General features: G+C 46.8%; 1 protein-coding gene across 3 annotated transcripts; it reads left to right on the forward strand.

Moving 5' to 3' along the window:
- The first annotated feature begins 430 nt into the window (after positions 1-430).
- SLC4A9 (solute carrier family 4 member 9) lies at positions 431-14,454 on the forward strand. 3 transcript variants are annotated; one of them, XM_065918690.1, is made up of 22 exons: positions 431-691; positions 1,046-1,206; positions 1,497-1,610; positions 2,867-2,922; positions 3,066-3,223; positions 3,473-3,560; positions 3,939-4,093; positions 4,417-4,533; positions 4,697-4,871; positions 5,011-5,144; positions 5,312-5,574; positions 6,652-6,710; positions 6,923-7,111; positions 7,239-7,352; positions 8,569-8,730; positions 8,877-9,055; positions 9,692-9,764; positions 11,238-11,306; positions 11,511-11,684; positions 12,286-12,441; positions 12,796-12,888; positions 13,939-14,454. In XM_065918690.1, exons 1-21 carry the CDS (start codon positions 474-476, stop codon positions 12,847-12,849), a joined length of 2,868 nt encoding a protein of 955 aa, XP_065774762.1. In that variant the 5' UTR covers positions 431-473; the 3' UTR covers positions 12,850-12,888; positions 13,939-14,454. The 3 variants fall into 3 exon arrangements, with proteins under 3 accessions (XP_065774762.1, XP_065774763.1, XP_065774764.1); XM_065918691.1 differs by lacking the exon at positions 7,239-7,352; XM_065918692.1 differs by lacking the exons at positions 6,923-7,111; positions 7,239-7,352.
- Positions 14,455-23,702: the final 9,248 nt, after the last annotated feature.

Raw genomic sequence — 23,702 nt, forward strand, 5'->3', positions numbered from 1 at the left:
CTGTTTCTCCAAATGGGTACCCTCAGGGTGTGTTGGTGACACCCAAAACAGTCCACTGTATTTGGTGTTTGTATTTGATACAGAGTATGGGGTGGTATAATCTGGGGGTCAGTCCTCAGGCCCAAGCCAGTGATATACTCCCATTAATTTACACAAAATACAATGGGGTCAGACGTGATCCCACAGGAAACGCACATAACACTTTAGCCCCAGGTTGGGCATTTCTGGAGAGCCTGGGAAAGGTCACGTTGGCCTCACACTCAAGCCAGCCGAGAGGGGAAAACAACCACAGGGGAGGTGACCAGTTGGTTCTGGTGTCAGCAGGCCTGGCTTGGTTTGTGTTCTGTGGCAGGGGTTGGGGGAGGTTGGGGGTGGGGTGGGGGGTGCATTATAAATGCAGCCAGTCAGACGGCCCCTGGACTCAGAACCTAGGGCCACACCAGTCCCTGAGAGTTTGTAGAAGCTTCACTGAGATGAAGTTGCCAGGCCAAGAGGAGTCTGACGTCTCCAGTGCTAGTAAAAATGTGCCCACAGGAGAGCTGGACAGTGGCCCTGGCTCTGGCCTCAGCCCTGATGGCCCCTTAGACACAGACAGCAGGGAACTGGAGGTTTCCAAGGACCCTCTGCTCTTCATACAGCTGAATGAGCTGCTGGGCTGGCCCCACGCGCCTGAATGGAAAGAGACAGGCAGGTAAGTGGGATCCAGGACAGTTTTATGGGGTCCTTCTCCTTCCCCCACTGGGATCTCCTCCATGACCCCCAGCTCTTCCTGTGTGTGGGGGGTTAGTATTATCACCCCCAATCATGAGTTTATTTCTGTGTTCCCCGTTTCAGACCCTCACGCTCTATGGTGCCCAACCTTTTCTGCAGTCTGGTTTTGAGTTCCCCGAGATCCAAGATGAGGGGGTGACTTCCCCGGGGAGGGGCCCTGTACCACTGGGCCCACAACTTCCCCCTTGTCCCACCTTCCCTGGCTCTCCTGCGTCCTCACTCTTGGACCTGGGAGGGATGCCCCTGGTAACACTGTCTGCCCCTCTCACCATAGGTGGGTGCTGTTTGAGGAGAAGTTGGAAGTGGGTGCAGGCCGGTGGAGCGCTCCCCACGTGCCCACCGTGGCACTGCCCAGCCTCCAGAAGCTCCGCAACTTGTTGGCCAAAGGCCTTGTCCTGCTGGACTGTCCAGCTCTGAGCCTCCAGGAGCTTGCAGGTACCCTGGGACCCTTTGCTGGGAGGGTCTGGGCATCCTCGTGATTTCTCTAAGATTTCCCCCATAAAGTCTTAGAATTTTCCAGAGCCTACCCCACCCCACTCTTGAGAATTATCCACCCCTGTATCACAAGGGAGAGATGGAAAATCAGAGGGGAAGAGCAAGCCCATTGGCCCCTATGTTCCCTGAGACTCTTGGAAGGGAAAGGAACTTGGGCATAGGGGAAAGGGGAAGAATTCAGGGGCAGGGAGTTCTCAGGAAAGGGTGGGAGCTCCACCTCTGTTCTCCAGAGCAGGTGACCAGAGTGGAGTCACTGAGCCCAGAGCTAAGAGGGAAGCTGAAGGCCTTGCTGCTGCAGAGACCCCAGCACCTCATCCAGACCCCATGCACCAGCTCCTGCTGGGGTAAGAGGCCCCTCCCTGGGCCCAAGACCAAAATCCCTGGGGTGGGAGGACCCCAGGTCTCCTCTCACCTTTCTGGACCAGCAGTGGCCTAGCATTGGCTCAGACCTCAACTCAGGACTCGTGGGTGAGAAGCAGCAGGGGCGGTAGTGAGGGGAGAGGAATGGAAGGGCTAGAAGCACAAGAGCCAGAGCTCTGTGAAGAGATGTTTTTGGTGGGCATCGTGATAAGCTTTACACACAGCAGCTCATTTAATCTTCACAACAACACTGGGAGGTAATACTATAATTATCCTCATTTTAGTGATGAGAAAACTGAGGAGTAGAGGGGGGAACGTGTGCTTCAGTTTCCATAACAGTGCAAAGCTGGTCAGGGAACCCTGGTGGATCCACCCCCGAGGCCTGTGGTTTTTTATAGTATAATATACAGATATTCAGCTCAGTTCAGTCACTCAGTCATGTCCGACTCTTTGGAACCCCATGGACTGCAGCACACCAGGCCTCCCTGTCCATCACCAACTCCGGAGTTTACCTAAACTCATGTCCATTGAGTCAGTGATGCCATCCAACCATCTCATCCTCTGTCGTCCCCTTCTCCTCCTGCCTTCAATCTTTCCCAGCATCAGGGTTCTTTCAAATGAGTCAGCTCTTCGAATCAGGTGGCCAAAGTATTGGAGTTTCAGCTTCAGCATCAATCCTTCCAATGAACACTCAGGACTGATCTCCTTTAGGATGGACTGGTTGGATCCTTGCAGTCCAAAGGACTCTCAAGAATATTCTCCAAAACCACAGTTGAAAACCATCAACTCTTTGGCACTCAGCTTTCTTTATAGTCCAACTCTCACATCCATACATGACTACTGAAAAAACCATAGCCTTGATGAGACAGACCTTTGTTGGCAAAGTAATGTCTCTGCTTTTTCACATGCTGTCTAGGTTGGTCATAACTTTTCTTCCAAGGAGTAAACGTCTTTTAATTTCATGGCTGCAGTCACCATCTGCAGTGATTATGATATAGATTTTATTTATTATTATTATTTGGCTGTGCTGGGTCTTCCTTGCTGAGCAAGGGCTTTCTCTAGTCACGGCAGGTAGGGGCTGCTCTCTAGTTGGACATTGTTGCTCTGTGGCATGTGCGATCTTCCCAGACCACGGCCTGAACCCATATTCCCTGCACTGGCAGGTGGATTCTTAACCAGTGGACCATTAGGGAAGTCCCCAAGCCTGTGCTCTTAATCACCACATAGTTCTGTTTTGTAGGATCTGCCCATCTGAGAGAGGCTTCTCAGGAGGAGGAAGCCCCCCTGAAGGAACAGGTTTGTGGCCCTTCCAAGGGCAGGGCTGGGAGAGGGGTCAGGGGAGCTACCCTCCACTGGGCTCCTCATCAGTCAAGATCCTGCCTACCTCCTCCCCCTCGAAAAACCTTTCATCCTCTGTGTCTCCTTGAACCCCCATCCAGCATCAGAATCCTCTAAGACAGAAGTTCCCTCCAGGGGCTGAAGCAGGAGCTGTGTTGGCAGGACAGCTGGGCTTCCTGGAACAGCCACTGGGGGTCTTTGTGCGACTGAGGGATCCAGTGGTGCTGGGGCCCCTTATTGAGGTGCCCCTCCCCAGCAGGTGAGGGGGCTGAGAGGGGGGTCAGGGATCCTGGAATCCAGAAAAGGCCTTCACCCAGGAGGGTATTTAGGAGGTCTTTGGGCCCAGTTCTCTAGGGTGTGTGGGGGGTGGTGCTTAGGGAGGGGTAGTGGTTAGAGCTGCAAAGAAGGTGTGAGCATGTATATGGGAAGTAGTAATGAGGTCAGAGGCCAGGGCTGCCCTGTGAGATAGCAGCCTCTGATTCTCTCCAGGACCTGGTTCTTTCCTCAGGTTTTTCTGCCTCCTCCTTGGTCCCCCTACACTGGGAAGGGGCTACCATGAGATGGGCCGAGCAGTGGCCATCCTCCTCAGTGACCTGGTGAGCTGGACAGGCATGTGTGTCTGTGTGCATGCACATAGGCTTGTGTCAAGTGAGTGAGTGAGTGTGTGTGTGTGTGTGTGTGTGTGTGTGTGTGTGTACTCTGTAGATGTGACTGAGTATGACAGTGAAGCAGTGTGGCTTCCCGTCTGTGAGCAGGAGGACTGAAGTTGCCTTGGCTACCACCACAACCCCCTTACCTAGCACAGAGCTGGTACACAGTAGGCACCCAAAGATACTCACGGAATGCATGCATGCCTGAATGAATGTGTGAATGACTCATCTGCCTATGTAACCTGTGTCTAGTTTTGAAAATGCATGTAAGAACAGATCTGTATTTAGACTGTATTTAGTGCCTCTCTGTGCCTCTATCCCCAGCAATTTCAGTGGAGAGTTCGGCGGGCCAGCAGCCTTCATGACCTTCTGGCAGCCCTGGATGCTTTCCTAGAGGAAGTAACAGTGCTCCCTCCAGGTCGATGGGACCCAACAGCTCGGATTCCCCCACCTAAATGCCTGCCCTCTGAGCGCAAAAGGTATCTGGGGGCGGTCATCATGCCATAGAGATCCTTCCAGTGTTGAGGAAGGGCAGTGGGGGCGGGGGGTGGGAGGAAAGGGGCAGACCTGCGTTCTGCTGGACCCCTCTGTGGCTGTGAGACCGTGAGTACCTTTCCCTGCTGGAGCCTGGCTTTCACTCCTATTAGAAGGTCACAATGTGACCTGGTCCTTGCGGAGTTGGCAGCGCCCCCAGCCCACTGACACAGAAGCCGCCGCCAGGGGGCGGCCCGCCGAGAACTCCAGCGCCGAGACGCGGTCAGGTCGCAGAGCCTTAGCCAACTCGGGTTCCCCTGGTCCTCAGGATCCCCTCGCAATTACGGGTGGCCAAGGGGCCTTTTGTCCGGCGAAGGACCCCAGCTGAGGACAGGCACGGCCGCAGGCAGCACGCGGCTAACCCGGAGTTGCAGCGGACAGGCAGGTGAGGCGTGCTGGGGTGGGAGCCAGGGTATCTTGGGTGGGGGGGCAGTGGGGTGCCATGGGCCTGAGGTGTGTGCTCACTGTGGGGGGCGAGGGAGAGGCTCACCTGGCCCCAGGGACTTGGGATGCTGAAGCCTGGATCACTGACAACCCACGGGCGGGAGGCTGTTCGGGGGCCTTGTGCAGGACGTGCGGCGGAAAGCCTCGTGGTACCTCAGCGACTTCTTGGATGCCCTGCACCCCCAGTGCGTCTCGGCCGTGCTCTACATTTACCTGGCCACCGTCACTAACGCCATCACTTTTGGGGGTCTGCTGGGAGAAGCCACCGACGGTGCGCAGGTGGGTGGGTGGGAAGCGGGCCTGTCTTCTGTGTTCCACCAGCCATGCCCTACCCCCCCTCTAGTGTCTATGGGTGGGCTGAGGAGGCTCCCAGGGAACTTGGGCCCCTGTGCTGACAGGGACCATTGTTGTCTTCTAGGGGGTGCTGGAAAGCTTCCTGGGCACGGCAGTGACTGGAGCTGCCTTCTGCCTGACGGCTGGCCAGCCCCTCACCATCCTTAGCAGCACCGGGCCAGTGCTGGTCTTTGAACGTCTGCTCTTCTCCTTCAGCAGGTAGGAGAACTCCGCCACCTCACCTGACCTCAGTAGCACACCCTCAGCCTGGTCTCAGCTGGGTCAGTAGGGGAGGGTAGAAACTGGCTCCAGGGGCACCTGACCTGGGTTAGGTTGGGAGTAAGAGTGTGCCCAGGCAAACCCTGCCTGTCTGTCACCGCCCCCAGAGATCACAGCCTGGATTACCTGCCCTTCCGCCTGTGGGTGGGCATCTGGGTGGCCATCTTTTGCCTGGTGCTGGTGGCCACGGAGGCCAGCGTGCTGGTGCGCTACTTTACCCGCTTCACCGAGGAAGGCTTCTGTGCTCTCATCAGTCTCATCTTCATCTATGATGCTGTTGGAAAAATGCTGACCTTGACCCATGCCTATCCCATCCAGAGACCTGGCTCTCCCGCCTATGGCTGTCTCTGCCAGTACCCAGATCCAGGAGGTGGGTGAGGGAAATTGTTGTTTGGTCACTAAGTTATCTTCAACTCTTTTTGCAACCCCATGGACTGTAGCCTGCCAGGCTCCTCTGTCCATGGGATTTCCCAGGAAAGAATATTGGAAGAATATCCAATATTGAAGAATATCCCTTCACCAGGGTATCTTCCCCACCCAGGGATCAAACCCACATCTCCCACATTGGCAGACAGATTCTTTACCACTGAGCCACCTGGGAAGCCCGAGGGAAATAGGGAGCTTGGCAAAATAAGGGAAGATACAAGAAGGGTTGTCCCCTTAGTTAAGTTCAGCAAAATGCTGAGTACCTACCCATTTGCCAGCAGCAAACTTCCTTTCTCTGGTTCTGAGTCAGATGAAAAATAAGTCAACAGAGCAGGCCCAATCTCATCTTTTATTGTGCCAGTGCTAAGAGAAGACCACGGTTATATCTTTGAGCATGATCAAACCAAAATTGGATCAACTTCCCCACCCAGTCACGGCCATGCTGGACAGAGACTGTCTCACCCTAGAGGAGCAGAGCTCAATGCATGCAGGGTGCTTACTCCCTAGCGAGGGAGAGGAAGGGGCAGGACCAGGCATGCCCAGCTTCTTCTCCCAAAGTCACCAACCAAATAAATCACTGCTCTTCCCCGGGGCCATGTGAGTGACTAGGTGGAGAGGAGCTCGGCGTATTACACCAGCACATTTCCCTCCACATGGCCAGGAACACCAGGACTGGGGAATAGGTGTCCTCTCAAGAGTGCCAGACTCTGTACTAGGCACGAACAAGAATAATTCTGACGCTGGTGGAAACACACAGATGTGTGTGCTCAGTCATTTACTGGGCATTTGGTTTGGCCGGTCCTGTGCCAGCCACCAGGGATACAGATAGGGAGGAAATTTGAAGGGATAAGGGCAAGAGGCAGTGTCCTGAGAACAGACTGGGTAGTGATTGGAGACAGCAGACAGATGAGTCAGAACAAAGAACTCTTTGGTTCAGCTGGACCTGTGAAATTAGGCTTCTGATTAGGGCTGGAGAAGGTTCCCAAGGGAAGAACACTCACTTGAATTCTCTGCTTCCCAGGAAATGAGTCTCAGTGGACAAGCACAAACCCTAAAGACAGAGATGACATCTTGAGCATGGTGAGGGGCTGTTCCTGGGAGGGCCTGAGAAAGAGAGGGTGGAGGTCAAAGAAGTCAGTGGTTCCAGGCTCTTCTGACCCTTCATAGGTCACTGAGGCCCAACCATTTGCTATGGCTGGAGATCGCTTATCTGGTGTCCTCAGTCTCTGTGGGCATCAGAGGACCTTTATCCCACTGCCCATAATCCCATCCTGGATGACCTCTCCACACAGGACCTAGGCCTGGTCAATGCGTCCTTGCTGCCTCCACCTGAGTGTGCCCAGCGGGGAGGTCATCCTCGTGGGCCCGGCTGTCATACAGTCCCAGACATTGCCTTCTTCTCCATCCTCCTCTTCCTTACTTCCTTCCTCCTTGCCATGGCCCTCAAGCACGTAAAGACCAGTCGCTTCTTCCCCTCCATGGTGAGTGTCACCTGTACTTCTGTGGGAGAGAACTGGCTCTTGGCCTTGGGCCCATCTGCAAATGGGAAAGGGGGCAGAAGGAGGGGCTGGTGGCCTGAACCTGACTGAGTGCCTGCTGGGTGGCCAGGTACGCAAGATGCTGGGTGACTTCTCCTCGGTCCTGGCCATCCTGCTAGGCTGTGGCCTCGATGCCTTCCTTGGCCTAGCCACACCGAAGCTCATGGTGCCCAGAGAGTTCAAGGTGAGAGCTGGGCGTGGAGGGGAGAGGGCATAGCAGGGTCAGCAGACAGGACCCTAGAGGAGGAAGACGAATCGATACCACACTTCTCTAGCCTTCCATTTTCTCATTCATAAGGTAGAAATAGTATAATAATGGTCTCACAGAATTGTTGTGAGCGCACATTGTGTGCCAGACACATAGTAAGCCTAGGATAGGTAGCTACTGTTGCAGGTAAGAGGTTAAAAGAGTGATTCTGGTCAGCCAGCCCTGGGTCTGAGTCCCATTTCTGTCACTTCCTAGCTGTGTGTCTTAGGGAAGTTAACCCACATTCTGAGCCTCAATTTCTTCATCTATAAAATGGAAATAATAAATAACAACAGTTTCTGCCTCATAGGTTGTTTTGAAGTTCATAGAAGATCATAATCCAAAGCACTCACATTACTGGGACTGGCTCATACCAACACCTCAATTAATGCTAGTTATTGTTGTTCTGTGTTCTCCCTACCCTTGGCATGGCCCTACTCACTACTCGGCATGGCTCTACTCACTACTCCACACTCTCTACTTTGCACCCCCAATTGCCTGCTCTGATACAGTCAAGCTAGAGCTCCCTGCCCAGGGCATGACAGTGCACCGGACAAGGCTCAGCACTCACTTAGTAACTAAACTTTGTCAGTGCATTTGGAGACCTCCCCTCCAGCTTCCCTCAGGACAAGAAAGGAGGGGGGCTCCAAGGCTCCAAGCCAGCCTTAGGGGCTCAGAACCTAAGAGAGCAGCTGGGGCCCCTCCCGACACAGACGCCTTGTAATCAGAGCAGACGCAGGCACACCCAGCCCTGCCCCTGCCCCAGACCAAGGCAGGTCTGAACCTGAGCTGCCCAGCCCTTGGTCTGGGCAGGGGGGTTGCTTAGGGAGAAGTGCTCTGTACTTCAAGAAGTGTGGGCGGGCCTCATCCACTACCTCCTCCTCTTGCAGGGAGGGAAGGACCCTGAGAATCAAAGTCCAGAGTCCCTGGTTCCAGCCCAACCCCCAGGCTGGTCCCCGTCCTTCTGCTGTTTGCCATCCTAGCCCTGGGATGCGCCAAACCAGCTGTGCACACAGACTGCTCCCACCTAGCATCCAGTGTCTTAGAGCGGGTGGGGAGGGGGACATTGTGGAAGAATGCCATGGCTGGAGTGTGTAGATGAGGTGTTCTCAAGATAGCCTCTTCAACCTGTCCATGGACTCGTCTTCCCCAGCCCACACTCCCTGGACGTGGCTGGCTGGTGTCACCTTTTGGAGCCAACCCCTGGTGGCTGAGTGTGGCAGCTGCCCTGCCTGCTCTGCTATTGTCTATCCTCATTTTCATGGACCAGCAGATCACAGGGGTCATCCTCAACCGTGCTGAATACAGATTGCGGGTAAGGCCTGCGGGGTCAGACCCTAGGTCCCTGGCCCAAGGGACAGGAGCTCCAGGGTGGGGTCTGGGTTCCCCCTCTCCCATCCCAGAGGACAGAGGGCCCAGATCTGGGCTAGCTTCATCCTTACTGCCCCACACTACCTGCAGAAGGGAGCTGGCTTCCACCTGGACCTCTTCTGTGTGGCTGTGCTCATGCTCCTCACATCAGCGCTTGGGCTGCCCTGGTATGTCTCGGCCACTGTCATCTCCCTAGCCCACATGGACAGTCTTCGGAGAGAGAGCAGAGCCTGTGCCCCAGGGGAGACTCCCAGTTTCCTGGGCATCAGGTAAGGCCTGTATTCAGGAGACTGGAATGAGACGTGGGCAGCAAGGTCGGGTACTGGGTACAGGGCAGAGTTATTTGGGCAACTTGAATTCTAAGCTGGTGATTCCAGAGGGCTCTCTCACTGCCCTACGAGCACTGCAGTGGGGTGAATGGGTGGGTGCTGGGCTCCTTCAGCCGTGGGACTGGGAGGGGCCTCCAGGGGAGCATCATGGAAGTGAGTGTGAAGGCTGAGCAAGGATGAGGTGCCACCTAATAATCCCACTCAGTGTAGAAGCATCTCATTGATTTATAGAGTAACACCACAAAAACAATTTTATTGGAAATGCAATCTAATTGTTGAAAGTATGGGAAATCAACTTTGTACATTATGAAGTAAAAGTTTTTATGGTAGTATAAGATTGCTTAATTTTCCATCAAAATAAAAACAAAGAGCAACTTTGAACTTGAGCTGCTGAAGAGGACTGGGACCCTCGTATGGAGATGCCCTGTCCCTTCTTCTCCACCAATTTTTCACACCAAGCTCAGGTCCCCTCCCTTCCAGGGAACTATCAGGGGATCCCTCCACTTCCCTCCTGCCAGGGCCCCCAACCTGGCACCCCAGGGGCTCCCCCAGAGCTAACTCCTCCTTTCCCCACAGAGAGCAGAGGCTGTCGGGCCTGGCAGTATTCATCCTCACAGGAATCTCCATCTTCCTGGCACCTATACTCAAGGTACCTTAGACAAGCCAGCATCAGGGGCAGGGCAGTAAAAATAATAAATACAGCAAGAATTGACATTGGCTGAACTATGTACTGGGCACTGTGTTAAGTTTTCTTCACCCATAGTCTCATTTAATCCTGACATTACCCATAAGAAGCATATGCATTTTAAAGTGAGGAAACTAAAAAACAAACAAACAAACAAACAAAACACATACACCAAAAAACCCACAAAAAAATAAATAAAATAAAGTGAGGAAACTGAAAGTTAAAGAGGTTAAGGAACTTACAAGAGACCACCAAGAGAGCTGGTTTCTCAGGTCTATCTGAGAACCTGTACTCTGACCCAACTGGCTTTCTACCCAGTGGAGCAGAGACATGCCATCATCCCCAGGGGCCAAGCATTAGCCAGTCTTACTCCACACTCAATGAGTCTTAGACTAAGAACATGATCATCACAACCCAGTAAAACTTCTGAGGCAAAACCCCTTCACATCTCCCTCACCAGATGTTTACAGAATACCTGCTGAGTGCCAGGCTCTGAGAGGCACCTGGGAGAAGGAGAGGGGAAGGGGAAGGATACTGAAAAAAAATATGGAACCAAGCCCCTGTCAGCAACACATACACATGAATAAAAATTATGTAACAAGTAACAGCAGAAAGGTTCGACAAGTCAGTACAGCAGAACAGTCAAGGAGGGTGTGGAGAATTGCACACAGAGCCACTGGCAGGACGACAGGAGGTTAGGGGAGGGAAAGGTCATGGAAGCTCGGTAAGAGTAGAGTACTTGAAAGAGCCTGATGGGCTGGATCGGCCGCTGACTAAACTAGGTGACTCCCGTTCAGCAGATATTTACCGAGTGTAAACCATATGCCAAGCACTGTTCCAGGGACTGTGGATATAGTGGTGATCAAAGGAGATCATCCACATCTTGCATTCTGGTGAGAGGAGACAGATAAAAACAATGAAAACAATAAAACAGGATAATTTCAGATAGTGATAACTTCTATGAAAAATAAAAGAGGGTGGGGTGATCAGGAGCACTTTAATGGTGCTGGGCAGGGAAGGCCTTTCTGAGGTGTCACGACAGGAGTAATGAGAGGGAGGTCAGGGAAGAGCATTTAGGTTGAGGGAATAACAAAGCAAAAGGCCTTGCAAGGGGTAGAAGTAAACGGGCATCTTGAGGAAAGGAAAACGGGCCAGTACAACAGGAACAGAGAACAGAGAGGAATGTGAGAGAGAAGAGTGGAGAGGCAATGGGCAAGTTACTTAGCCTCTCTGAAATCCAACTTCTCCATCTGCAAAATGGAGACAATTATAGAATTTACCTCATCTGACTGATGTGAAGATTCAGTGAAATCAGGCATGCACAGTGGGTATGTTTAGATCTTGGAGGCTGGAGGCTGGGCTTGGGTCCTAAATGGGGTTATCTGGGCAGCTGGCAGAGGCGAACTGCTTTGCCAACTCTCCAATTCTCTCTACCAGTTCATCCCAATGCCTCTGCTCTATGGCATCTTCCTGTACATGGGGGTGACAGCGATTAGCAGCATCCAGGTGAGCCCATTACTTCCTACCTGCATCTGCTAGTTCTCCTCCTCTTTTCCTGCCTCTCCTGGGCACAGAGCCTCTGCTGGCACACTCTGGGTGGAGAGGGGACCAAGGGAACCTTCTGACCTCCAAGCTAGGCTTGGATAGCTAACAGTGACGCCCTCCAGACTATCTGAATACCCTGTTTTCTTCCTCCCCTTGTTCCCCCAGTTCACAAAGAGGGTGCAGCTGTTATTGATACCAGCGAAGCACCAGCCAGACCTTCTGTTCTTACGGCATGTGCCCCTGAGCAGGGTCCACTTGTTCACAGCCATCCAGCTTGCCTGCCTGGGTCTGCTTTGGATAATCAAGTCTACCCCTGCAGCTATCATCTTCCCCATCATGGTGACTTGCGGCAGGGTTGGGTGGTGTCCTGGTGGCTCAGAGAGGGTGGGTGGTCAAGGCCTCACAAGAGGAGGAATCTCTCCTCTGTCACTTGTCCTGGCTCTACCTGGTTGGGAATCTTAGGACAAGGAAAGATGGCCAAGGGATGACTGTGAGGCTCTGGACCTGGGCTATCTGGTTCAATTTCTTTCCCAACCTCTTTGGGCTGATCAACCACAGGTAGGGATAGAAGGCCCAGAAGGAAACTGAGGACCTGAGAGAGGCAAGGCTGGCACTCTTTTACCCAGTTAGGTGATACTGTAAGCTTCTGGCTTTGTTCTTACCCACTGAGGAAGTTAAGAGTCATGGGCTTTGCTTTGGAACCAATCTGGTTACTACATCTCAATTCTGTGACCTCTGAGAAGTTAGCAAGCTCCCAGAGTCTCAGTTTCCTCCTCTGTACAATGGAAATAATTGTCATGTCTACCTCATATGAATGTGTTAGCATTCACTGAAACTATACACAATGCTTTGCACATAGGAAGTGCTCGATAAATGTGGCTGTTGTTAACGTTCCTGCTGTTATTGCTGAAGTCCCTTGGCTTTGTCTCTATCCCTGCAGTTGCTGGGCCTGGTGGGGGTCCGAAAGGCACTCGAGTGGGTCTTCTCACCACAGGAACTCCTCTGGCTGGATGAACCGATGCCGGAGAAGGAGAGGAGCATCCCTGAGAAGGGCATGGAGCCAGAGTACTCGTTCAGTGGAAGTGACAGTGAAGATGTGAGCTCCAGGAGAACAGGGCAAGGGTGGGGGAGAGACGTCATCTCTAGGAGTTGTAACTGAAGTATGATATCTCAACTAAGTCTGAAGATCTGATCAACACAGTGACTCCTCCTAGTTCTGTATTAACATAGGCACACTGAAAGAGTGAGGGAAATTTTTCTTCATATGAGTCCAGGGCTGTATGAGGGCTGGAAATGGTCGGGGACAAAACTCTTAAGTGGATTGTCTTACCCAGAATCTTTGTCTTAAGGTGGGTTTATATCCTTTCACTCTCTGGGTCCTTTTCTCTCTGCTCTCTCTCTGTCTTTTGTCTTTTTATTCCCAACTCATCTTGAGATCTCTGTTCCACAGTCAGAGCTGATGTATCAGCCAAAAGCCCCAGAAATCAACATCTCTGTGAATTAGCTGGAGTAGGAGTATGGAGTTGAGACCCAGGAAACTGAGGTAAGGGTGTGAGGGAAATACCCCCAGTGTCGAGGGTGGGGTGGTGGGGGCTCTGGTGGTGGAAAGCTCATCTGTATGCTGAACGGCTGTTTTCTCTACATGCTCCAGTCCTTCATGAACCCCAGAGTCGGGGAGTGGGTAGAAGAATCTCTCCAGAGGAAAGTTGGAAACAAGTGAGGGTACCTGGGCATGGCTCCCTGTCTAGGCATGGCACTGAAGTCTAGCCAGTAGAGGGAGCTCAAGCTCACATCAACCTGGCAGGGACGGGAACTGGGGAAGGGAAGGTTGCAAAGATAAAAAAATGGAAAGGAATGGGAGGAGAGAAAGAGAGGATAAAGCTCCCTAGCTTGCTTTTGTGCTGAGCCTTGGAGGCTCCTTCCAGAGGCTGCCAAGAACCACACTACAGAGAAGTGGGGGTGGGGGGTTCTTTGTCACTTGCCCTCTCTGCCGTTCTTTTATTTTATTCATCCATTTCTCAAAATATTTTCTTAGCACTTCCTGAGTGTCCAGGTACTAGTGGTATAATAGTCATGGTTCCTGACCTCAGGAAGTTAAAATTCCTGTGGGGAAGACACACTGGCAACTGTTAGAGTGGACTAGTGCTGGCTCAGGGAAGGAGAGGCTGCGGCAGCAGAGAGGCCTCCAAGGAGGGTGATGAAGTGGTGGGAGTCGGGTAGGGTTTCCAAGAGGAAGTGGTCCATAATTTGAAATCTGAAGAACAAACAGAAGTTAGTCAGGATAAGATGGAAGGAAAACGTTCTAGGCAAAGGGTGCAGAACGTGCAAAGCCTGGAATTTTTCCCCTGTGATAAAATGAACTCTTGGGGTTTGTCCTCTCCATGGTTCCCCAAGTCCAAGAGCGTGAGTCCCCACCGGCTGCAGTGGAAAATTCTGGGGGCTAGAGGGAGACAGGGTAAATCACGGGCTAGCCCAGAACAAGATCTCCTGAGCTCCCCTTACTCCCTGTCACTACTGCTTGGCACTATTTGTTGTCTTATTTGTGTCCCTGAGCACTTGCTCTGACCCCACTATGTCTTCTCTCTGTTCACAGGTATTTACTCAGGAAGTCAGGAAATTACTGGCCTTTGGCTTAACTGCCAGATGCTCAGTCAGCTGGGAAGCTGGAACACTGGGGCAGGACTGGAAGGCAGCTGGCCAAGACCTCAGTCACCCTCCGGAGCTGGGGGTGGAGAGTGGCAGGGAACAAGCAGGCTTGCTTTGTGGTTAGGAAAGTCTGGTAAGTCAGAGGGACTGACCAGGCCCCATTCACTCTTTACTCCATTAAAGGAACCTAAGTCTAGGAGCCCTTCTCATTTTGAAACTTCTATCCTCACGGATTCTCTTTTATACAATCAGGGGGTTGTCAGGGAACTCTTCTCAGTTTGCAAAAGGGAAAAATGTCCCTCTTTTCAGAATAAGTATTCCTCTATTTTAAAGTGTTTCTGCATGTATAAAAATAAACTTAATTTTTTTTAACCACAGAAGTCAATGAGATGACTGTAAAATATTGGAACACTCTAGAAATGTATAATTTTGAAATGGAAACCATCCCAGAGATAACTAGGGCTCACATTTTAGTATATATTGTTCATATTTATTGAGTTCTATAACATGCTTGATACTTAAGATGCATTGGATGTTTTCCCCATGTTAGTACTGCATACATATCCAACTTATTCTTTTTGCATAGAATAAATAACTTTATAAGCTGGAAAAGGTATCATATATATAAAAGAGTATATAAAATGTCTTCTGCAAGGGCAAGAATTTCTCAAGAGTATATACCTTGGAGTGAAATTAAGGAGTAACAATAAAAAGAACACCTGCCAAAGAAGACATAGAGATGGCCAACAAACACATGAAAAGAGGCTCAACATTGCTTGTTACTAGAGAAATATAAACCAAATTACAATGAGATACCACCTCACACCAGTCAGAATGGCCATCATAAAAATATCTATAAATAAATCCTGGAGAGGGTATGGAGAAAAGGGAACACTCTTGCACTGTTAGTGAAAATGTAAATTGATAAAACCACTGTGGAGAAGAGTAAAGACGTTCCTTTAAAAATGAAACTACCATATGATCCAGCAATCCCACTATTGGGCATATACGTTCAGGAAACTATAATTCAAAAAGACACATGTAAAAAATAATAAAAAAGAAAACAAAAAAAATAAAAACAAAAAGCAAACAAACAAAAAGACACATGTACCCCAGTATTCATTGCAGCACTATTTACAATAGCCAAGACATGGAAGCAACCTAAATGTTGCTATCAACAGATGACTAGATAAAGAAGATGTGGTACATATATACAATGGAATATTACTGAGCCATAAAAAGGAATGAAACTGGGTCATTTGTACTTATGTGGATGAATCTCCAGTCTGTCATACAGAGTGAAGTCAGAAAGAGGAGAATATTGTATATTAACACATATATATAACATTTAGAAAGCGGTACTAATGAACCTATTTGCAGGGCAGGAATAAAGATGCAGACATAGAGAATAGACTATGGACACAAAAGGGGAAGAAGAGGGTGGGACGAACAGAGAAAGAAGCATTGACATATATACACTATCATGGGTAAAACAGATAGCTAGTGGGAAGCTGCTGTTAAACACAGGGAGCCCAGGCTGGTGCTCTGTGATGACTTAGAGGAATGGGATGGGGTGGGGGAGAGAGGGGATACATGTATACATATAGCTGATTCAAATTGTTGTACAGCGGAGTGTAACGCAATATTGTAAAGCAGTTATACTCCAATAAAAAAAATAAGTAACAGACAAGTAAATAAATATATAAAAATTTAAAAAGAACACATGTATCCAATGCTCAGGTAAGAGGTATTCTGTCATTGGTGGTGGTGTTATTTAGTCGCTAAGTCATGTATGATTCTTTGCAACCCTCGGACTGCAGCATTCAAGGCTCCCCTGTTCTTCATTAATGCCTGAAGTTTGCTCAGATTCATGTCCATTGAGTCAGGGATGCTATCTAACCATCTCACCCTGTCGTCCCCTTTTTCTTTTGCCTTCAATCTTTCCCAGCATCAGGATCTTTTCCAGAGTTGGCTCTTTGCATCAGATGGCCAAAGTACTGGAGCTTCAGCTTCAGCATTAGTCCTTCCAATGAATATTCAGGGTTGATTTCATTTAGGATTGACTGGTTTGATCTCCTTGCATTCCAACGGACTCTCAAGAGTCTTCTCCAGCACCACAATTCAAAACCATAAATTCTTCGGTGCTCAGTCTTCTTCATGGTCCAACTCTCACACCTGTACATGACCATTGGAAAAACATAGCTTAGACTATATGGAACTTTGTCAGCAAAGTGATGTCTCTGCTTTTTAATATGCTGTCTAGATTTGTCATAACTTTCCTTCCAAGAAGCAAATGTCTTCTAATTCCATGGGTGCAGTCATCATCTGCAGTGATTTTGGAGCCCAAGAAAAAGAAAGTCTGTCACTGTTTCCACTGTTTCCCCATCTATTTGCCATGAAGTGATGGGACTGGATCTCATGATCTTAGTTTTTTTAATATTGAGTTTTAGGTCAGCTTTTTCATTCTGTTCTTTCACCCTTATCAAGGAGGCTCTTTGAGTTCCTCTTCACTTTCTGCAATTAGAGTGGTATCATCTGTATATCTGAGGTTGTTGATATTTCTTCTGCAGTCTTGCTTCCAGCTTGTGCTTCATCCAGCCCAGCATTTCTCATGATGTACTCTGCATATAAGTTAAATAAGCAGGGTGACAATACCCCAGTCACCCCCAGCCAGGAATGCTGAAGAAGCTGAAGTTGAACAGTTCTATGAAAACCTACAAGACCTTCTAGAACTAACACCCAAAAAAGATGTCCTTTTCCTTACAGGGGACTGGAATGCAAAAGTAGGAAGTCAAGAAACACCTGGAGTAACAGGCAAATTTGGCCTTGGAGTACAAAATGAAACAGGTCAAAGGCTAACAGAGTTTTGCCAAGAGAACGCACTAGTCATAGCAAACACCCTCTTCCAACAGCACAAGAGAAGACTCTACACACGGACATCACCAGATGGTCAATACCGAAATCAGATTGATTATATTCTTTGCAGCCAAAGATGGAGAAACTCTATACAGTTGGCCAAAAACAAGACTGGGAGCTGACTATGGCTCAGATCATGAACTCCTTGTTGCCAAATTCAGACTTAAATTGAAGAAAGTAGGGAAAACCACTATACCATTCAGGTATGACCTAAATCAAATCCCTTATGATTATACAGTGGAAGTGAGAAATAGATTCAAGGGATTAGATCTGATAGACAGAGTGCCTGAACAACTATGGACAGAGGTTCATGACATTGTAGAGGAGGCAGTGATCAAGACCATCCCCAAGAAAAAGAAATGCAAGAAGGCAAAATGGTTGTCTGAGGAGTCCTGATAAATAGCTAAGAAAAGAAGGGAAGCAAAAAGCAAAGAAGAAAAGGAAAGACATACCCATTTGAATGCAGAGTTCCAAAGAATAGCAAGAAGAGATAAGAAAGCCTTTTAAAGTGATCAATGCAAAGAAATAGAGGAAAATGACAGAATGGGAAAGACTAGAGATCTCTTCAAGAAAATAAGAGCTACCAAGGGAACATTTCATGCAAAGATGGGCTCAATAAAGGACAGAAATGGTATGGACCTAACAGAAGCAGAAAATGTTAAGAAGAGGTGGTAAGAATACACAGAAGAACTATACAAAAAAGATCCTCGTGACCCAGGTAACCACGATGGTGTGATCACTCACCTAGAGCCAGACATCCTGGAATGAGAAGGCAAGTGGGCCTTAGGAAGCATCCTATGAACAAAGCTAGTAGAAGTGATGGAATTCCAGTTGAGCTATTTCAAATCCTAAAAGATGCTGCTGTGAAAGTGCTGCACTCAATATGCCAGCAAATTTGGAAAACTCAGCAGTGGCCACGGGACTGGAAAAGGTCAGCTTTCATTCCAGTCTCAAAGAAAGGCAATGCCAAAGAATGCTCAAACTACCGCACAATAGCCCTCATCTCACACGCTAGCAAAGTAATGCTCAAAATTTTCCAAGTCAGGCTTTAACAGTACATGAACCGTGAACTTCGAGATGTTCAAGCTGGATTTAGAAAAGGCAGAGGAACCAAACTGCCAACATATGTTGGATCATCAAAAAAGCAAGAGAGTTCTAGAAAAACATCTACTTCTGCTTTATTGACTATGCCAAAGCCTTTGTGTGGATCACAACAAACTGGAAAATTCTTCAAGAGATGAGAATACCAGACCACCTGACCTGCCTCCTGAGAAATCTGTATGCTGGTCAAGAAGCCACAATTAGAACTGGACATGGAACAACAGACTGGTTCCAAATTGGGAAAGGAGTATTTCAAGTCTGTATATTGTCACCCTACTTATTTAACATCAATATAGAGTACATCATGCCAAGTGCTGAGCTGGATAAAGCACAAGCTGGAATCAAGATTGCCAGGAGAAATATCAATAACCTCAGATATGCAGATGACACCACCCTTACGGCAGAAAGAGAAGAAGAACTAAAGAACCTCGTGATGAAAGTGAAAGAGGAGAGTGAAAAAGTTGGCTTAAAACTCAACATTCAGAAAACAAAGATGATGACATCTGGTCCCATCACTTCATGGCAAATAGATGGGGAAACAATGGAAACAGTGACAGACTTAATTTTGGGGGTCTCCAAAATCACTCCAAATGGTGACTGCAGCCATGAAATTCAAAGATGCTTGTTCCTTGGAAGACAAGCTATGACCAACCTAGACAGCATATTAAAAAGCAGAGACTCTTTTTTATTTCTTCTAGGTCTTTATTAAACATTTCTTGCATCTTTTCAATCTTTGTCTCCAGGCTATTTATCTGTAACTCCATTTTGTTTTCAAGATTTTTGATCATTTTTATTATCATTATTCTAAATTCTTTTTCAGGTAGATTCCCTATCTCCTCCTCTTTTGTTTGACTTGGTGGGCCTTTTTCATGTTCCTTTACCTGTTGGGTATTTCTCTGCCTTTTCATCTTGTTTAGATTGCTGTGTCTGGAGTGGGCTTTCTGTATTCTGGAGGTCTGTGGTTCCTTTTTATTGTGGAGGTTTTACCCAGTGGGTGGGGTTAGACGATTGATCACCAGCCCAGGTGGGATGCATGAGGCAAGTGCTCGGGCCTGGTGCACTGGGAAGACCCAGAGGAATCGGGTGGAGAGGGAGGTGGGAGGGGGGATCGGGATGGGAAATACGTGTAACTCTATGGCTGATTCATATCAATGTATGACAAAACCCACTGAAAAAATAAAAATTTAAAATTTAAAAAAAAAAAAAAAAAAGCAGAGACATTACTTTGTCGACAAGGGCCGTCTGGTCAAAGCTATGGTTTTTCCAGTAGTCATGTATAGATGTGAGAGTTGTACTATAAAGGAAGCTGAGTGCTGAAGAATTGATGCTTCTGAGCTGTGGTGTTGAAGACTCTTGAGAGTTCCTTGGACAGCAAGGTGATCCAACCAGTCCATCCTAAAGAAAATCAGTCCTGAATATTCATTGGAAGGACTGATGCTCAAACACCAGTTTTTTGGCCACCTGATGCAGAAAAGCGACTCATTGGAAAAGACCTTGATGCTGGGATAGATTGAACGCAGGAGGACAAGTGGATGACAGAGGATGAGATGGTTGGATGGCATCACCAATTTGATGGACATGAGTTTGATCTAGTTCTGGGAGTTGGTGATGGACAGGGAAGCCTGGTGTGCTGCAGTCCACGGGGTCACAAAGAGTTGGACACAACCGAGTGACTGAACTGAACTGAACTGAACTGAACTGACAATATACAGCCTTGTTATACTCCTTTCCCAATTTTTAACCAGTCTGTTGTTCCATGTCCAGTTATAATGGTTGCTTCTTGACTTGCATCCTGCTGCTGCTGCTAAGTCACTTCAGTCACGTCCAACTCTGTTCCGAGACTCCATAGACGGCAGCCCACCAGGTTCCAGTGTCCCTGGGATTCTCCAGGCAAGAACACTGGAATGGGTTGTCATTTCCTTCTCCAATGCATGAAAGTGAAAAGTGAAAGTGAAGTCGCTCAGTTGTGTCCAACTCTTCGTGACCCCATGGACTGCAGCCTACCAGGCTCCTCCATCCATGGGATTTTCTAGGCAAGAGTACTGGAGTGGGTTGCCATTGCCTTTCTGTGACCTGCATCCTAGTATCTCAGAAATCCCTTGGTATGTTCCTCGAATATTGCACCCCCAATTCCATTAAACACATCTTAATCTTATGGTAATTATTTTCTTGCTTTTCCTTATAGTTTTAACATTTATTTATGCATACTTATGTATTTATTATTTTGCTTATTTAAAAATTATTTATTTATAATTTATTTTATTTTGACTGTGCTGGGTCTTCACTGCTGTACTTGGTCTTTCTCTAGTTGCAGTGGGCAGGGGCTACTTTTTGCAGGTGCATGTGCTTCTCATTGCAGTGGCTTTTCTTGTTGGGGAGCAAGGCTCTGGTACATGGGCTTCAGTAGTTGCACCATTCAGGCTCAGTAGTTGTGGCTCACAGGCCCCAGAGCATACAGGCTCCAATAGTTGTGGCTCTTGGGCTCAATAGTTATGGGCTTTAGTTGCTTTTTGGCGTGTGGAAGCTTTCAGGACCAGGAATCAAACCCGAGTCCCTTGCATTGGCAGGTAGATTCCTATTCACTGTACCACCAGGGAAGCCCTGTTTAAGGGCTTTTTGTTTTTAAAATTGAAGAGTGCTAATTTTCCCCTTCATCACATAAGCAGCACTTTTGAAGTAAACAAATCCCTAACTTGATCAGTTTTTTGGAATGCAGATCACAGTATGCCCCAACCCAGCTTCTGATGGTTAGCTGCATCATAAGCTCCATGGCCTCATCTTGGGGAAAGATTATACTTTTTTTAGCACAGTTTTAGGTTCATGTTACAGATTATAGGATTTTCAGGTTCTTTATTTCTTCTTTAGCCAGTTTTGTGGAATTGTATTTTTCTAGGAATCTATTCATTTTATCTAAGTTTTCATATATGTTGGCATAAAGTTATCAAAACCTTGTCTGTTTAATCTATGTAGCACACTTAGCTATAGTCCCTTATCATTTTGTTGTTTTTGTTGTAAATATTTATACATTTCTGAATTTTTAATATCATTTGCATTTTCTATTTTTGTTCTTGGTCACTCTTGCCAGAAGTTACCTAGTTAGTCTATTTTATTAGTCTTTTCAAATTAACTTCTGATTTTGTTGATCTTCCCTATTAACCCTTTTACTTCATTAATTTCTACTCTTTATTATTTCCTTCTATTTTCTGTGGTTTATTCTGTTAATTTTCTAACTTCTTAGTTAGAAAATTATTTTGAGCTTTATTTCTGCCATCGATTTTCTTCACAGTACCACTTTAGCTGCACCCCAGTTTTGATATAGTATCCTCATTACCATTTATTTCTAAGTATTTTCTAATTTCTACTATGAAATTCCCCTTTGACCCACAAGTTGTTGAAAAATATATTTTAAAAAATTTCCAAATAACACTTAGTAGAGTAGGCACTTGAAATTCCAGGTAGAAATTCAGAATGTATATGTATTCAGAATTCTTCTTTACAAATATAAAATCTTTCATTAAACAGGAAAGTCTTAAATGCCAGTCAAAGCAACTTACTTTTAATAAGCATTCTTAGACGCAGTGCTGTCATAGTAAATCCATTGCTTGCTAAGATACCTATCAGAGATTAAGATATATTTTCTCCATGTCTTCGTGGGGGGTTTGTATATAATACAGAAGACTCTTTCTAAAGCATGTAGTTAGCCTCTTAATGGCTCTAGTAACCGTTCTCAGTTTACCCTGCCTTCCTCCATAAACATGTTATTAAATGAAGACCCTCTCCAGCACCAGGACACAGCTGGCAACAGCCTGTGCTGAAAGAGACAAGTGTCAGGTGTGTTCCCAAGACTCTTCCTGCCCTGTTGGAAGCTCCACGATTGAGGGCAAATGGGTCACATGGTGGCCACTGAGGGACTGGCTGAAGTGCTTCAGCTTTTTCAGAAAGCATTTTCATAAAGCTTGGACAGCAGGCCAATCTGCTGAATGGGTGGAAATCTTTTTTTGTCATTCTTTCAAAAATGGATGATAGAGGTGAAAATAAAAGATGGAAGATACAAAAAAGAAAATTTCCAGGGACTTCCCTGGTGGTCCAGTGGTTAAAAATCTACCTTCCATTGGAGGGGATGTGGATTCAATCCTGGTTGGAGAACTAAGATCCCACGAGTCACAAGGCCCACAAGCCACAACTCCTGAGCCCATACGCTCTGGAGCCCAGCTCAGTCCCCCCCCAAAAAAAATTGTTTCCAAACATATGACTTTTTTCCCCTTATCTTTTTATAACTGATTTCTAACTTAACTGCATTTAGACATTTGTTAGGCTAACTTTATGTGTGTGGTTGATTTTTGGAAATGTTCCATAGGTGCTTGAAAAAGAATGCTTACTCTCCAATTTTTGGGAGCAATTGCTATCTATTTCTATTAAGACAGCCTATTAATGATGCTGTTTAAAATGTTCTGTGTATTTCATAACTTCTTTTTGGGTCTGTTTGAACTATGAAATACTAGGGGAGGTATTTTAATATACTTACTCTGATAATAAATTGACTAATATCTCCTTGTAGACATGTCAAGTTTTGCTTTTATATCTTTTTAAAAGCTGTGGTATTGGGCACTTTCCAGTTTAGAATTGTTCTATTTTCCTGGTTAATTGTTATATCTTCCTTGTTAATTAGCTTACTATTTTGTAATGACTAGGAATGCTTTCTGCTTAAAAGTTATTTTGTCTTCTAGAACTACAGTTAATTCAGCTTTCTTTTGGTTAGAAGTTACCTATATTGTACATTTACAGTCTTTGAATTTTAGTCTTTCTATGTTTTGATATTTTAGGTGTATCTATTATAACTAGCACATAGCCAGATAGTTGTTTTTTTTTTTAATTCAATTTGACAATCCATTTTTTAGTTAGAGAACTCAGTACCTTTACATTTAGAGTAATTACTAACATAGATGGTTTTCTATTCTGTTTTTCTGTTTCTTTTCCCTTTTCTTGTCTTATTTTGGATTGATTGTGCTTTCTTATCTTTTATTTCTCTTTTCCATTTTCCGCCCTCTGCTCATTTAGGATATGAAAAAAAAAAAGGGAAGTCAAGGATGACTGCAATGTTTCTCGCCTAAGTAACGGGAAGAATGAAATTGTCATTGACTGAGTTCATATTTGGGCATTTTAAGTATGATGCGTTTTAGATAAAAAGGCAGAGATATCAAATATGCAGCTGGTCATGGAAATCTGAAGTTCAGTAGGGGAGGTCTGAGTCAGATAAAAAGTTATAAGTTTATTAGTATATAAAACATATTTAAAATGGACTAGGTAAGATTGCCAAGGGAATGGACTTAGAGATCCAAATTTTGGAACATTCCAGTATTAGGAGGTTGAGGAGCAACTGGGAAAGAAGAAGATTGAGAGGCTGGTGACATGGAAGCAAAGCCAGAAGAACATGGCATCATTCTTGTAACAAGAAAATGTTTCACAGAGACGTGTTTGTTTTGGGATCGTTCTCTTTTCTTTTGTACCAGTTCGTCTATGAATTTTAAAGTTAAAAAGTATATTTAACCTAGCATTATATTTGTTTAGCCTAGCATTTAGTGTTTAGTTTGTTTGGAAATTTTAATCCACACAATGCCAGAAATGGAAATTCTGGTGCCTTATTTTAGTGTTATAAAGAATAGTCCTAGTGTGTATATTGATTGAAAGAATATG

Source organism: Muntiacus reevesi, chromosome 1 (genome assembly GCF_963930625.1).
Source record: "Muntiacus reevesi chromosome 1, mMunRee1.1, whole genome shotgun sequence".
NCBI lineage: Eukaryota > Metazoa > Chordata > Mammalia > Artiodactyla > Cervidae > Muntiacus > Muntiacus reevesi.